This window comes from Neofelis nebulosa, chromosome 3, assembly GCF_028018385.1.
Source record: "Neofelis nebulosa isolate mNeoNeb1 chromosome 3, mNeoNeb1.pri, whole genome shotgun sequence".
Lineage (NCBI taxonomy): Eukaryota > Metazoa > Chordata > Mammalia > Carnivora > Felidae > Neofelis > Neofelis nebulosa.
Window position 1 is genome coordinate 23,617,932 of NC_080784.1, and position 17,392 is coordinate 23,635,323.

At 36.3% G+C, this 17,392-nt stretch overlaps 1 protein-coding gene across 6 annotated transcripts in view; it reads right to left on the reverse strand.

The window, feature by feature from the left end:
- TUSC3 (tumor suppressor candidate 3) overlaps positions 1-17,392 on the reverse strand; it is a 305,126-nt gene that overhangs the window by 9,272 nt on the left and 278,462 nt on the right. For 2 of the 6 annotated variants that reach the window (XM_058720113.1, XM_058720109.1), the window contains one exon: positions 7,204-9,941. The exons of 3 other annotated variants lie outside the window; for them this stretch is intronic. In XM_058720113.1, the coding sequence (XP_058576096.1) occupies positions 9,934-9,941 (8 nt within the window). In that variant the 3' untranslated portion in view covers positions 7,204-9,933. Of the gene's footprint in view, positions 1-7,203; positions 9,942-16,834; positions 16,896-17,392 lie in introns of those variants that run through there. One more of the 6 variants, XM_058720110.1, reaches the window with a different exon arrangement.

The following is a 17,392-nucleotide window of genomic DNA, read 5'->3' on the forward strand; positions in this document are numbered from 1 at the left end:
AGCATGGTCTATTTTTCCGTGTGTGTGTGTGTGTGTGTGTGTGTGTGTGTGAGTGTGTGTATGTGTGTGTGTGGTCTTTAAATATTTTCATCATTGTCTCATAGTTGTTGGAGTATAGGTCTTTCACATCTTGAGTTAAATTTATCTCTAGGCATTTAATTCATGCCTTAATTTCATACAATTGTAAATGGGGTTGTTTTTTAAATTTCTTTCTCTTAGTTCATTATTAGTGTATAGAAATGCAACAGATTTCTGTGTATTAATTTTCTGTCCTGCAATTTTACCAAATTGATTTCTTAGTTCTATAGTTTTTGGTGGAGACTTTAAGGTGGTTTTTTTTTTTGTTTTTTTTTATGAATAGGATCCTGTCATCTGCAAATAGTGACACTCTTGCCTCTTCCTTACTAATATCAGTGAGTTTTTTTCTAATTGCTATGGCTAAGACTTTCAATTCTATGTTGGATAAAGTGGTGAGAGTGGACTTACCTAGATAATGAAAATATGTTCACATTTTCTATTTATTCCTGATTTAGTCTTGAAAGATTATATGTTCCTAATGAACATATCCTTATCTTCTTCCTGATCTCAGAGCAAAAGCTTTCAACTTTTTATCACTGAATGTTTTTAGCTGTGTGGATTGTCATATATGACTCTTATTATGTTGAGGTATGTTCCCTCTATACCTACTTGGTTGAGTTTTTTTCATGCATGGATGCTGAATTTTGTTAAATGATTTTTCTGCATCTGTTGAGATAATCACATGATTTTTTTTAATCCTTTATTTCATTTATTTCATGAATCCTTTATTACATGTATCATGTTGATTGATTTGGGAGGTTGAACCATGCTTGCATCCCTAGATTAAATCCTGTTGATTATGGTGAACAATAATTTTCATGTATTGTTAAATTTGGTTTACCAATATTTTATTGAATTTTAGCACCTATATTCATTAGGGATATTGGCCTATAACTTGTTTTTGTTTGTTGGTTTGTTTGTGTTTGGTAGTGTCCTTGTCTGGCTTTGGTATGAGGGCAATGCTGGCCTCATAAAATGAAGGTGAAAGCAATTCTTCTATTTTTTTTTCTGTAATAGTTTGACAAGGATAGGTATTAACGCTTCTTTAAATGTTTTATAGAATTTACCTGTGAGGCCATATGATCTTAAACTTTTATTTATGGAGAGTTTTTTGATTATTGATTCAATTTCATTAGTAATCAGTCTGATAAGATTTTCTATTTCTTCTTGATTCATTGTTGAAACATTATATGTTTCTAGGAATTGACTCATTTCTTCTAGGTTTTCCAATATGTTCGCACATAGTTTTTCATAGGAGTTGCTTATAATTCTTTATATTTCTGTAGTGTAGGTTATAACTTCTCTTTCATTTCTGATTTTGAGCCCTCTCCTTTTTTTTCTTAATGATTCTGGCTAAAGGTTTGTTAATTTTATCTTTTTAAGTAACTAGCTTTTAGTTTCATTGATTATGTTTTCTCTTCTTTTGCAGTCTCTATTTCATTTATTTCCACTCTAATTTTTTCTTCCTTCTTCTAACGTTGGGCTGTTCTTTTTTTTTTTTATTCCTTAAGGGGGTACGGTAGATTGTTCATTCAGATTTTTCTTGTTTCTTGAGGTATGCCTGTATCATTACAAATTCTCTGAAAATTGCTTTTCCTGCATCCCAAAGATTTTGAACAGTTGTTTCCATTTTCGTTTGTATTCAGTTAATTTTTAATTCTCTTTTTGCTTTCTTTGACCCACTGGTTGTTCAGTAGAACGTTTAGTCTCACATGGGTTTGTTGTTATTGTTGTTGCTATTGTTTTTGTTTTTACCCCAGTATCTTTCTGGTAATTCTAGTTTCACAGTGTATCAGAATAGATACTTAATATGATTTCAATCTCTTGAATATATTGAAACTTGTTTTGTGGCCTAACACGTGTCTATCCTGAAGAAAGCTTCATGTGCACTTAAAAAGAATGTGTATTCTGTTATTTGAATCAAAGTTCTGTCCATATCTATTAAGTCCACCTGGTCTAATGTGTCATTGGACACCAGTTTCCTTACTGATTTTTCTGTCTGGATGATCTATCCATTGGTCCAAATGGGTAGCTAAAGTTCTCTACTTGTAAGTGTATTACTGTGAATTTCTCTCTTTATGTCTGTTAATGTTTGCTTTATACATTTAGATGATCCTACAGTGGGTGCATAGGTATTTACAGTTGTTATATCCTCTTATTGAATTGGTCCCTTTAGCATTATGTAATGCCCCTGTTTGTCTCTTGTTACAGTCTATGTTTTAAAGTCTATTTGTCTGATAGATTTGTACTGCTATCTCAGTTTTTATTTTTTATGTTTTGTTTCCATTTGTATGGACTATTTTTTCCATCCCTGCACTTTCTCTGTTTCTTTAGTACTAAAGTAAGTTTTTTTAAAGCAGCATATAGGTGGTTTTTTTTTTTAATCCTTTCATGCCCCATGTCTTCTGATTAAATGTAAATGGACTTAATGCTTCCAAGTAATTATTGATAGCTATGTACCTACTGCCATTTTGATAATTGTTTTCTGTTTTTGTTGTCAACTGTTCTTTCTTCAGCTCTCTTGTGATTCGATGGCTTTCTTTAATGATATGCTTGATTCTTTCATTTTTTGTGTGTCTCTTACAGGTTTTTGGTTTGTGGTTAATGTAAGGTTCATAAATAACTTCCTATGTATATAGGGGTCTATATTAAATTGGGTCAGTTGGCTTTGAATATCTTCTAAAAGACTATATGTTTACTCTTTGCACCCTGCCATTTTTTTAAAATAAGACATTGTATTTTACATCTATTTTGTGTATCTCTTAATATTTGTAGATAAAATTGATTTTAATACTTCTATGTTTTAACCTTTATATTAGCTTTGTATTTGATATATTACCTTTACAGTATGTTTGATTTATCAGTGAAATTTTCCTCTCTCATAATTTTCCCCTAGTTATGACCTTTTCTTTTCCACTTAAAGAAGTCCTTTTAACATTTCTTATAAGGCCAGTGTAGTGGTGATGAACCCCTTTAACTTTTTTCTTGGAAATTCTTTCTCCCCTCCAAATCTGAATGATAACCTTGCTGGGTAGACTATTCTTGGTTGTATGCTTTTCATTTTCAGGACTTTGAATATATCATACCACTCTTTTCTGGACTGCAAAGTTTCTGCTGAAAAATCTCTTGATAGCTTTGTAGAGTTTCCATTGTATGTACCTAGTTGCTTTTCTCTTTTTGCTTTTAAGATACTCTTTATTAGTTTTTGACTTTATCATTGTCTGTATGGACCTGCATACAAAGTGTTCATATTGTTTGAAGCTCTCTGTTTTTCATGGACCTGGATGTCTGATCCCTTCCCCAAGTTACAGAAATTTTCAGGTATTATTTCTTCAAGTAAGTTTTTTGCCCCTTTCTCTCTCTCTCCTCCTTTGCATTATGGTGTCCCATAATGCAAATATTAGTACACTTGATGTTGTTGCAAAGATCCCTCAAAATATCCTCATTTTTAAAATACTTTATTCTTGCTATTCAGGTTGGGTTCTTTCCATTACCCTGTGTTCCAGATCACTGATCTGTTTTTCTGTATCCTCAAATCTGCTGTTGATTCCCTCTAGTGTATCTATTTTCATTATTGTATTCTTTAGCTCTGGTTGGCTTTTATGTTTTCTTTGCTGAAGTTCTCACTGAGGTCATCCATTCTCAAGTCTAGTGAGTATCTTTATGACCATTACTTGGAACTCTTAATTAGATTATTTCTGTTTCATTTAGGTATTTCTGAGATTTTTGTCTTGTTAGTTTGGACATATTCTTCTGTGTTCTCATTTTGTCTGTCTCTCTCTGTTTCTATGCTTTTTGGAGGTCAACTGCATTTCCTGGTCTTGAAGGTAGTGGCCTTAGGTGGAAGGCATCCTGTAGGGCTCAGTAGGCATCTTCCTGATCCTCACTGGGGCTGCCTGCCAGGTGCATTGGGTTGGTAGCTGCTTTCAAGAGAATGCCAGTCCTGACAGCATTTAGGTGGTTAAGCCCCACTGATTTGCAGAGGTCCCAGAGTTAAGCTCTGCTGTTATGGGGGTTCAGCTTCCCGGTGCAGGTCCCCAGGGCTAGGAGTGCCCCATATGGGACTTAATCCCTTTGTTCCTCATGGAGGACCTCCATACCTATACTATCCCTCCTTCTTGCGGGTTCCCACTGTGTCTGTTTTGTGCATGTGTTTTTGTCATTTTCACTATGTCGCTCTGAGTGAATTGCATTATATGTAGGTGAAGCCTTGATTTGTCTGTAAGAAGAGGTGAGCTCAGAATCTTCCTAGAATACCATTTTTCCAAGATTTTTCTACAGAACTTTTTGATCCTCCTTTTTACTTCTGTAGGATAGGTGTTAATGTTCTTACTTTCTAATTTTAGAAGCTTGAAAACTATTTTTGTTTTTCTTAGTCTAGCTAAAGGTTTGTCAATTTTGTTCTTTTCAAGAAACCAAGTTTTGGTTTAATTGACTTTTTCTTTTTTCTTAAAAAAATTTTTTTAATGTTCATATATTTTTTTGAGAGAGTGAGAGGGAGTGTGAGTAGGGGAAGAGTGGAGAGAGGGTGACACAGACTCCAAAGCAGGCTCCAGGCTCTGAGCTGTCAGCACACAGCCCAATGCAGGGCTTGAACCCATGAACTGCAAGATCATAATCTGAGGTGAAGTCGGTCGCTTAACTGACTGAACCACCCAGGTGTCTCTTGATTGACTTTTTCTATTGTTTCTCTATTGTATCTCTAGCTTGTTTAGGTCTCCTCTAATCTTTATCATTGCCTTCATTCTGCTACCTTTGGGTTTAGATTGCTTTTCTTTTTCTAGTTCCTTAAGGTGTAAAGTAAGGGTATTGATTTGAGATTTCCTTTCTTATGTAATTTTATATAGTTATATCATACTTTAAAAATCCTTTTGGCAAATCTTTCCTTTAGGTGGAATGCTAAATGCATTTAAAGAAATCACTCATAAGGAATTCTGTCATTCTACAACTTGTTTTCGACATGTTATATATACATATAGTTACTCAATTCTTCCTTTACTACTTTGTGGTTTATATTAAATTTATAAAAGTCTAGTTGGAATTAATAGCAGCTTACATTTGATAGCGTATAAGAACTGCTCATGTACAGTTCTATCCATTTGTTTTTATGAGGTTATTGCCAAATTACATCTCATGCCCTGTGTCTGATTTGCGTGTTCTGTTGAGTTGCTCTAGGGACTTCTTCAATTCACTTACGGTTTTTCCACTTTTAGAATTTGTATTTGACTCCATTTATAATTTTTATTTCTTCATTTATATTCTCTACTTGGTGATACCTTGTTCATCTGGTTTCCTTTAGCTCTTTGAGTACATTACCGACCACTAAAGTCTTTAGGAAGTTGAATTGCTGCTTTAAGGACAGTGTCTGTTCTTTCCTGTGTATGGGTATAATTTATACTTTGTATGTTTTCTGCACTGGTCATTCTACATACTGTAATGAAGCAACTCTAGAAATTGGATTCTGCTCCCTCTCCACAGCTAGTTTTTGTGGCTTGCTGTGAGTTTTGTAGCTATTTAGTGAATTTTCAAAACTGTTTTTGTAAAATTATATTGTCATTTGTGGTCTGCAAAGTTTGTGTTTCATTGGTTTAGTGGTCAGCTAGTGGTTTGACAGAGGTGTCCTTAAGTGCCTGCAGACAAAAGAGAGAAAAAGAAACAAACTAGTCCCCTGGGCTTTTGCACACTGACTCTGTTGGGGCACCCTTGAGCACTTATCCAGGAAGTTGACAACTGTGCTCTAGCCTTCATGTCTTGCTTGGGCTGGGTGTAAACATCAGCAAGAAGTAAAAGCTTAGCGTCTTCTCAGATCTTTTCTGAGGATGCATCCTGATCTGGGTTTTGGCACATGGCAGCTTCTCAAAGCCTTTATTCCCCAAAGTAATTCACTCTCCAGCTCTTCCTTTCATTCAGGCATTCAGCCCTGTGTCTATGTCTGTCACAACTGTTACCATGCTCCTGCCTGAGGCAAAAATTCATTTCATTATTTCAGAGAAACACCCTAGTAGTCACTTTTCCACCCTGAGGAATTCGAGTTAGGTGAAACAAAGACAAACCCCTTGCCTGAATTCTCCCAGTAATCCTCAGGTCAAAACACTATTCCTTAGGAACAGGAGCATTCTGCCTCCTCTACAGTCAGGTACACAGGCTGCCATTTTTAAGACCACTGCTGACTGGGGAGACTAAGATTAAAATGCCATTAAACTATCCATCTGAGTTTAAGTCATATTTTGTTTAAGCATTCATAGGGTTGCTGTCAACCTTTCACTATCTTTCAGACTTCAAGCAATATTGAGGGACACTGCCAGTTTTCCTAGTGTTTCTGTGGAGTGCATGAGTTCTTAGAGTTTTTCATCTTGCCATTTTCATGGCCTATAGGTACGCATCATTTTTAATGGAATTACACGTACCAACAAGTGACCTGATTTTCCTATTATAGTCCGAATGTGTGATACTTTATTAAAACTTTGTATATACTTAAGACTGTTATATGATAAAAACACAGCATATATATATTTCAGACATAAGTAGATAACAAAAGGAGTATGGAAAGATTCATAAATGACATACGGTCATGAATGAAATAAAGGAATTTAGAGGCTAACATGAACATACTTGTACCATTTTAGTGCGACTACTATGGTCCCCCTTTTCCCACTCTTAGAAAAATTCTATTAGATAAATTATTGGTTTGACCCAGTACAGTTTCTTGCTAGAATATGAAAAACCTCGTTTTAATATTTTAAACCGAATGGTTAATGAGCTCTGAGGAACACTGTCTCCTAAAGTCCACTCAACTGTTTTGTTCCTAGATGCTCCAGTTAATGTGTTTGCCTTTGTTACCAGTACTTGTAAAATGCAGTGTTTACTGTGTTTGATCTCAAAATAATATGCCTTGTTTAGAAATAACTACTCTGTTCACGTACCTTTAGGGAGGTTCTCCTAATAGCAAGAAAGGGAGTACTTGTCAAGCTCTATGGTTACAAGACCTAATCTCCCTAAATCACCATGCTTGTTGGATTGCTAATTGACAAGGGATATTACTGTATACGCAAAAGAAAATTACAGTATACACACAACACTCCTAGGCTTACTCATGTGAAATATCTGATGAAAGGAACAGTCAGCTGAGCAAAATGCAACATTTTATTCATCAGATGTTAGAAATTAAACTCCTTTAGATGGAACTTTATGTTAAGATTTTTTTATTCTAAGTAGGAAAGCCATTCTTTTTATTCTAACTGGAGACGGTGAAACATACCAGTTTTTAAGGGAGTCTTCAAAACAGTAAATAGGGTTGAAAAGTGACACTGGAGGATATAGCATAGTAGATACAAATTAATTTTTCAATGTGACTTGTTTGGCAAAGGTAAAGGTAGCCTATATCACATGTGTGGTTTTCCACATGCAAACTTCTGAAAGCAAACTCCATTTGAACCACTCTTTGTAGTTTTTGCCTGTAGCACTTTCCAATAACAACTTGTCTTGAGGCAGTTTATTTCCTTCTAGAATCACTTCCCTAATGCAACAACAGTATAGAAAAGCAACAACTTTGTAAGCTATAAAATGCTAAAAAAAAAAAAAAAATTGTCTTTATATAGTTGGCATGAAATTAATGTTGAGAGGAAATTACATAATATAGGCTAGAAAACTTTTACTAATCTGGGATAGGGAAGTTCTCCTTACCTGGGCCATTGTCTGACTTTGGTCACGACTGAACACTATGTTAAGCTTTATAGAGACTAGATGTATGTTGTTTAATAAGAACTCTCAGCCTTAAGGGGACAGAGCAACGTAATTATAATAAAGATATGTTTACATGTAAAATCTGGTCTCAAACTTCAGTTGCATGTCTTTTCTCAAAGAATCTTAGAAACTGTAAAAATACTCAATGGAGTTACATGTACATGTCAAGTGCTACGTAGGGATAGGCATTAAATAAATGATCATGATCATTTAATGCTTTTCCGTAAGTGACATTTCAGTACTAAACCTATCAATCTTTGAACAGGAACTAGGGGACCTAATGTGCTTTTTAATAACAGATTTGGGAATATGTAGTAAGGTGAATATAGTTCTGAATTACTATGCAATTTTCACTGCGTATCATGTTTTGACAAGACAACTTCTTGCTAGCACACATACTGCCCTGGAATTTAGCTTCATATGCCCCTATAAGCTTTGCTATTTCCCATTCTTTATTAATTTCATAAAGGTACAAAATAAGTAAATTCAGTGGATGTACACCTGGTCCCTGTTTGAAACTGTGTGCCTGAAACTCCTAACCAACAAAGTTCTCCATGGTCTATTATTTGGATCTTAATGAAAATTAGATGACAAAATCTTTAAAAAAAAAAAAAAAAAGAGAAAAAAGTTGATTGAGCTGATTGTGTTTCTCAACTGTTTAGCACCACAGAAAATAAAAATTCAGGTTTGAGAGTTTGAAAGCCCGGTTACAGCTCTGTTTTTCTATTCTTTGCAGCTTTCAGCTTCTAGTGCTTTTGTAAGTCAGACAAAATTTATATTCCTGTCTACCTTACAGGGTTGTTGTAAAGAAAAAAAAAATCTGCCAAAGCGCTTTATATATTAAAAGAGGACATACAAACATATTAACGATTAGATTCCCATATTTGGTTTTCAAGAAAGCTTCACTGAGTCACCCATGTACAGGATGACTACTCTCTAGCTATCTGGATTCAGGGAACCAAGTTGTAATTGCAAACTTTTGCCATGGAACATGGGGAAAATGGCCACTCTGGGTTAGTTTTGTAGTTCTAAGTCTGGATTCCTGGATTTTTTCTTTTTTTATAGTCTAATTTTGGTTTCATTTTACACTTTCCAAAGAGGGAAGACAGAGAAAAAGTATGACTAATTCCCCCAAACTCTGGGGCCCAGCAGGTACATAACCAGACTTCTCTGACTCCAGGTTCATCCACACTGCTGGGAAGTTTCCATGTTTTGGGAAAAGCAGAGAAGGCTAGGGAAGCCCGTTGCACCCCACCCCTACAGAAAGAATTCTCAGTGAGCCTATCACAGTGCTCTAGCTGAAGATGTATTTAAAACTAAAGAGGGTTTCAACTTAACATCTAAATTTTAAAACGATAGCATTTCAGCAACCAGTCAGCTCCGAGAACTCGTCCCGGAAGTGAAATGAGAGAAGGACTGCTCTGACGTCTGATACCTCGAAAGTGAGAGAGAAATTAATGTCTAGTTTGGGCGGGAGGCTTCTCTCATCTGATGCCTTCAAGCTTGTTGATTTGGTCCTGTTTGCTTTAAAATTTGTACCCTAGGAAAAAACCTCCACTTCCCAGGTTAGGCTTTCAGTTATAGGCACTATTCATCCAGCTCCCTCTTTATCTAATTATGATTAATAAGAACAAAACATTATTTGTAATCATACACATATCCTTTATACTGAAGTGACAAAGAGTAGAGTTTCACTGTGACATTTTCATGCATACACCTTATCTCTGTACAACCTTAAGGATTCTTTAACATATATTTCATAGTTTCCTCTTACTAACATTGTGGTTTTCCTTACTAATGAGTGAACAGTTCTAACACATGAATTGATAATTACATTGTCATTTATTTCAGTCCTAAGACATACGCTGACTATAATATGCTCGAAAACATTTCAATGTCTCCTTTGTTCTTTCCAGTGCTAATATGAAATTGAACCATCTACTTCCATAACTTAAATTTACCAGGAAAACTCACATTTAAAAAAAATTACACAAGAATAAGCTAGATTATCACAATGTGGAAATGAACTCAAGAATTCAAAATATATCTCAGGAACACTTTATCTTCATGGTAAACATTCACTTTATGCAAATCCCACTTGGCTTCATTTAATTAAAAAGCTGAAAAAGAAAGAAAATTATATGCTGAAAATAAGGAAACACAATATGCTTTTTATTCATTCTAAATTACTACATGTAAATGTAATATAAAATGTCATAATTATAATTAATTCACCTCATTTTCCTTTCTTATCGGGGCATTTTCTCTGAACTAGTTCCTGAAATGGGGTCACGCTTGTGGGGAGAAGAGGCAGGGGTGGGAGAGATGCTGATAAGAACTTGAACTAGTGGTGTTTAAGTTTGGGTAAAATACCCTATTTCTATGAACTGCTCTTATTGCTGGTTAGAGCATAGTTAAATCAGCATTTAAACTGGCAATGTAAGTAAAAGAATAAAAACTGTGGATGGATTAAAACAAAATTCTTTTTTCTCTTGAATCCGCAATTCATTCACTTACACAAAATAACTAAACACTTGATCTCTTTTAAATGAAATATATAACTGAATTATATTGAACCAAAAAGAATGTACACGTAAATCGTGTCATCAGATTCTGAGGAAACACAAATGGATGCTTGTCCATACAGAAATGAAAGCAGAAGATCGCTGTTTTTAACTTCCCTAAGCAAAGTTTTAATCTATGAACAGAAACAGAACTTGTAGAATGGTAAGTCAGTTTAAACAACATTGACTTTGTTTGAGATTTGTACCTTTTTCTAACACGTGGTGGTTTTTTTGTCTTGACAACACAACTTTGTAGGACAACCAGAGACAAACCACGTTTTAACTGAACATTAAAACGAAAATGAAGTTAATGGTTGCTATAGCTGAAAAGCCATGTAGCTGGAAAACTAAGCTTAGTAAGTTTACTATTTGGATGTTTATAACATCCTCGTCATATATTTCTTGGTCTTTCTGAACCTCGGTTTCCTCATTAGTGAGAAGAACGTTTGTTTGGATGATCTCCAGAGTTCTTTCTAGAGCTTGTACTTTACAAACCTAGTGACACTGTGTGCTCAAAGTAAACACTATTAAAAAAAATAAAACCTTACATAAAATCTGCAGTAAATACTTAAAATGTTATATAATGTAAATTATAAAGTAAACATGCTATGCAAACTAAAACAATTACTCTGTATATCTGTCTCTGAGGAATTAGTAAAGGGTGGAAATCATGTGCTGATACCTAGATGCAACAAGACCTTGCTTCTGTTTTCAAACTAGCAAGTTCTGGCTGAGGTACCGCAAGGCTAACCCCCTGTGAGAACAAGAATGTCCGCAGGAAACGTCCCCGGCGCATTCAGCAGCGGCTGCCGTTCAGGCCACACAATCCTTAACACTGATGGCAATGCACGTGGATGTGGCCTTTGGAGAGGAACTCTGGCATTTTCCGTCATGCATTTTAAGCTTCCCCTAAAGATTAAAGCTAACTGAAGAAGGAGGGTTAATGATAAAAAGAAAACTTGATCATAAACAATTTAGAATGTAAAGTTGAAAAAATTATAACTTTAACAAAACTGAGGATTTGTAGGGTGTTGGTTTTTGTTTTCTAATCATGGTCTGAACATTTCAAGGTGTGGTGCACTAAAGATCACCTTTTATCACCGCTAAAAATACTTTACCGTAAGAGCAAAAACAGTAATATGACCCCTGTGATCATCTTATACTTCCTAACTTTTGGGAGCTGGAAAAGCAAAAAAGATTCTATCATTTTTAGATGTTAAATTTACAAAATAAAAGGATCTCTGTATCTTCTTAATATTAAAATAAACTAAGAATCCTTAGTCACCACATTATTGGTTCATGCTAGGGATTTTTCCCAAACTAAAATACTTATTTCTTTTAAAAAGCTGTTAAGGGGCGCCTGGGTGGCTCAGTCGGTTAAGCAGCCGACTTCGGCTCAGGTCATGATCTCGCGGTCCGTGAGTTCGAGCCCCGCGTCGGGCTCTGTGCTGACAGCTCAGAGCCTGGAGCCTGTTTCAGATTCTGTGTCTCCCTCTCTCTGATCCTCCCCCGTTCATGCTCTGTCTCTCTGTCTCAAAAATAAATAAACGTGGGGCGCCTGGGTGGCGCAGTCGGTTAAGCGTCCGACTTCAGCCAGGTCACGATCTCGCGGTCCGTGAGTTCGAGCCCCGCGTCAGGCTCTGGGCTGATGGCTCGGAGCCTGGAGCCTGTTTCCGATTCTGTGTCTCCCTCTCTCTCTGCCCCTGCCCCGTTCATGCTTTGTCTCTCTCTGTCCCAAAAATAAATAAAAAACGTTGAAAAAAAAAATTAAAAAAAAAAAAATAAATAAATAAACGTTAAAAGAAAAAAATTAAAAAAAAAAATAAAAAGCTGTTAAAACAATCCTTCATTTTTATTCTTTTGTGCAATGACAAATACATATTTTATCTTGAACTGATACTATTCTACAATGAAGGAGAAGTTTAACAGAATACTTCCTGTTCTTTTATAGTTAAAATCTTTTTCATAAAAAGCGTTATAAGTTTACAAGTGTTTGAAGACATTGGACAGCTTGAAGCCTGTCAAAACTGTTTGCTTAAAATGCTTCTTAGGGGAGGATACAATGTTATTCTCTAGGTAATCATTCAATATTAACATGAATATTAATATTAAATAGCCAACGTATATTCCAGTATGAATGTTTCATATGGATTTCACCACTCGGGACTTGTCCCTCAGTCTTACACATCAAGTTCTGACAAGATTTTTTTTTCTTTTCATTTACCTGTCTAGTAATCTTAGGGCATAACAGTTCTCATATATTTATGTTTCTAATAATGCTTCGATATTATCTTTCCAATAATGCTTACTGTAAAAAGGTATTAAATACTTGTGTAATACGAAAACTGTTGACTAGCAAACCAGAATAGCCTCCTCTTACTTGAAATGTATTTTTCAGGGCTGTGGCTGCTTTCCTGAGAGAGGGAGCAGCTGCCTTGGGTGCCACCAACAACTTCTGTCTAGACTCTCCTCCACCCTGTCATGAATGGTTTTCCTCACAGTTCATGGTAGTCGGCACGTGTGTGACAGACACTGACTACTGTGACCGGCTTTGAAGTGACTGTATGTATGGTCAACGAACTCAAGTAGTAGTAGAAGTCGGAGGCCAAGCTGGTGAGTTCTACACAGGAGGATTAGAGAGCCGGGTAGAACCAGCACAGTTAGGTCCCAGAAACTCTCCCTTTTTCTAGCTTAAATGGGTGCAACTATTCCCTTCTAGTCTGTGTAACTTGATTATTGTTTAGAGCACATCACTGATGCAGAGGAGACTGTGTATACAAAGAAGGGATGGGATGGAAATCTCAAAACACCTTCCAGGTCCGGCTCTTTCCTAATTACTCCCTCCCACTAGCACACATTTTATTGACATAAAAATGTAGTCCTTGACTTGCTGAGAACCAAGGTTCTAAAAGTTGGTAGCAAGGTTATTATCTGAAATTCAAAATAAGTTTTTCTAGAGAAACATTGTTTAAAATGGTAGTTATTTTCTCAAATTTGGGCCAAACACTGTCCATCTCAATCAGTATTCTGCAAAGACTTATTGACCACCTATCGTATATGAGTATCATGTATAGAAGAGTGGTCGTAACACATGTAATGACTAAAGGTCATGGCCATTATATTTCTCTTCCAGAGGAAAGTAAGACCCAGACAAAATCAAGTATAACACAGTGATATACTTGATATGATGGCAAGTCAAAGTGTTAGAGGAATTGAAAAACAAGCATATAAAGCAAAACTCTGACTTTGAGAAGAAGTTAAATGAAGCGATAGTGGCTTAGGCTAAAGGGGCTGAGTGCAGAAATGTGCCAAAGAATGACAGTAACATTGTGCTGTATTCAGTATGTCTAACTGAGGAGTCCGTACATTTTGTAAAAGGCCCAGAAAGTGAATACACACTGTGGTCTAGAAGTCTCTGTTGAAACCACTCAGCTAAGCTGTTGTAGTGCAAATACAGCCCATAGACGATATAGAAACAAATGAATCTGGCTGTGTACTGATAAAACTCTTGACGGATACTGAAATTTGAATTTTAAATAATTTTCACACGTCACAAGATATCCCCCCCCCTTAACTTAAAACTGTAAACACACTTCCTAGTTTACATGGCACACAAAAATGGCCAGGCGGCCAGATGTGGTCCACAGGCAATAGGTGCTGACTCGTGTACTACTACGTCATAGGGTATGATGAAGGCTGTGTGTGTTATAAGAAGAAATAGAGGACACAGACGGAATCAAACTTGAAAGAATTTAAGGTGATGGATACAATGGAGTTATTATGTCACTAGTAAAATCATATTGTAGAATACTTAATGGCACTAAAATCTATTCACGATGTATATGAGAGGGATAAAGTAGCTTATAAAATACGTATGGCATAATCCCTTCTTAGGTTCAAAAGATAAACAAGCCTAAGAATTGACATCGATAACCTAGGTGTTGATTATGAAAAATTTCAAATTTTTATCTTTTTGCTTATCTAGATCATGTAAAGGAATATGTATTAGCTTTTCCCCTCTTTCTTGTTATTATCCATTAATGGATTTTGATAAAGCAACATAATCTGTGCATATCTTAAATTAATTCTGTATTACTCTAGAATAAGTGATTGCTTACAGAAGATAATGACTATACATTGGGAGATAAGCTTAGGGGATAGTCTGAAAAAGGCCCACGTGTATCAAGAGGGCAGCAGGGGGAACAGAAAGTGATGGAGGCCCAGACGAGTGACTCCTCTAGGACTGTGAGAAGAACATCGTCTTAGGGAAAATGGGGAGAATAGCAGAAAATAGGTTTGGAGCACAGAGGAGGCTGCCCTTTAGCCGTGTGGGGGGTGAGGTGGTAATGTGGTATTCAGGTCTGGTTCTAGATCTCAGGAGAAAGGTGTTCAGGATCTGACTTGCGTATGGAAGTGGGAAATAATTGGGAAGGAAAAAGGAAGGTGTAAAAGTATCATGTTACAAAATCCAAGGTAAAACGTTTCAAAGAGGAGCTGGTCAACTAAAGTGCTAGAATGATTATGTGGGTTGTAGAACGAGAAGAGACCTCTGGTTTTGGTCACTGGAGACATTGATTATATGCACAGCATGTTTATTCCTTTTTTCTTCCTGTGAAATATTTAAATAGGGATGAAACAGTGGCGTGCATTTTGTTTTTACTTACCTTAAACTGTCTTTTGTTGGTGTTTAAAAAAAACCAGCATGTACACAATGCTCTTAAATGAGTGAATTCTGTCCAACTGGGAGCTTGTTAAGTTCTCTGAGCTCTTCGGGTGGACACAATTTTCTTCTGTACTAACTGCCTATTCTCAAACTAGGTCAGGGAGACCTGATTACAAGACACTCTGTCTTTACAGAAATCATTCATGTGTTCAATCAGCAGTTGCTCACACTTCATTTTGGTTTTAGAAAAAAAAAAAAAAAAAAGGTAGAGAAGACAGGAAAAGCCTTGCTTCTTTCCAGAGAGCATGGATGGCCCACTACTTGATTTTTCACTCCTGTTTGGCCTTGTAGTTGGTGGAACTCAATGATTCCTATTCGTGAGATTTTTTTTAACCTTTACTCTATATTAAATGTTCTAAGGGACTGCAAGGGAGAAGTACATTATGGCTGTTAGCTAGGCCTCTTTAACCTGCTTCTTTGCTTTGTAATAATAAATTACTGAACCCAGAAAAAGTTCAAGTCTGAAGCAAACGATCTAAAACAAGGCCTAAGGAAATTCAGGACTTTATTAGGAGAAGGGAAGAGATCTTTGAGTATGGAAACCTTTCTGTATCTATGGTCGCACAGGGCACCAGAGGTCAAATCTAACTACGGCCAAGGCCACTTCTCTAGATGGCCTGAACACAGAGAAACTTAGTAACAGTTTGTCTAACATGATTATTAATGATTAGACATGATCAGGAATGTGGATACTATTGCTGGGGAAAAACATAAAGTTAGTGTGTGGACTAAGGTTGGGGAAAAGGTGAAGAAGCAAAAAGTCTTCTAGGCCATGGGAGCTCTCTATGCTTTCCCTGTTTTCAGTGGGGTGCTGGATGGTGGAGAAAGATGCACTTTCAAGACGGAACTGACCCTCGAGAGCTATCTGTGTGTGTGTGTCTGCTCAGACTATGTGTTCTGAGGTTGAAGGGCTTGGAATGTGCAGTACAAAACGTCAAGGAACAAAACAATTTTCTACAAAAATTATTTTGGCCTTATGTAGAGGTTCCTAGTATTTACTGCTGAAATTACCAAATGTTGATTAAAAATCTTAGTACAGAGGGGCGCCTGGGTGGCTCAGTCGGTTGAGCATCCAACTTCAGCTCAGGTCATGATCTTACGATTTGTGAGTTTGAGTCCCGTGTTGGGTTCTGTGCTGACAGCGCAGAGCCTGGAGCCTGTTTTGGATTCTGTGTGTCCCTCTCTCTCTGACCCTTCCCTGCTCACACACACACTCTCTCTCGAAAATAAATAAACATTAAAAAATTAAAAAATCTTAGTACATATTTCAGAGACTTGTATTTTATTTTATTATCTTGACATTTTCATTAGTTGAAAAAGGGCTGAGACTACACCTGTCCTAGGCAGAGTTCAGTATATTTCTGTCATTTGTTTTGGTTCTGCTTTCCTCCTTAAAGTAATAAAACACAGGTAACTAAATGAAATTACATTTTGTTTGGAGTGGAGTGCGTATGCACATATAGGAGTATTTTAAAAATATACTGCTTGTCAGATGGTTAATTCCATGGGTCAGAGTCTATTGCTTGAGATTTGTATCTGAGGGCTTGTCTGTAAAGCCGCTAAGCACAGTAGCCCACGACTGGAATGTGGGGTCTCACAGTTAAAAGTTATCTTACATCTGTAAAACGATAGTTTGCTACAACTTGTCTTACTCATGAGATAAATATTATGGCCTTTATTTGAAAGATGAGGAAAACTGAGGCTCAGAGAAGATTAAAAGACTTGCCTGAGGTTACAGTTTTAAAGTGCCATGGTCCAAATCATATCTTCTCACTCAGTCCAGATCACTTTCCAATACACCACAATGAAATACAACAATATGGAAAAAATAGTCCTTAAGATTCAATTTCCATTTGCACAGTATTATTACAAGATTTAGCACTGTATTCCTTATCTATACAAGAGAAGGGCCAGACAATGGTGCCTTTAGAGCATTCCAGCTCTTCCCCGAATCCTCTCTACATCTTTGGTCACTTATGTCATTCTTCAAAGCTGGAACCCAGCAGGAGAAAGACAATCCCAGTGAAATTCTTAGCAGTTACATGTATTATGGGCTGATCACCACACCATTTTGATATTATTTTTATATCTGTACGGCTCAAGGCTATATTTAATATGGTCTCTACAGATGAAAGATCCACATGTAAGATACAGAAAATGTGATACTGCTATAATACTGTACCCTGGGATTTTTTGGCCCTGCTGTACTTATTCAGTATCATACTTTTCTCAAAATTCATATGAATAGCTCTCATTTCCAGCTATTTGTGTATTTTCCATTACT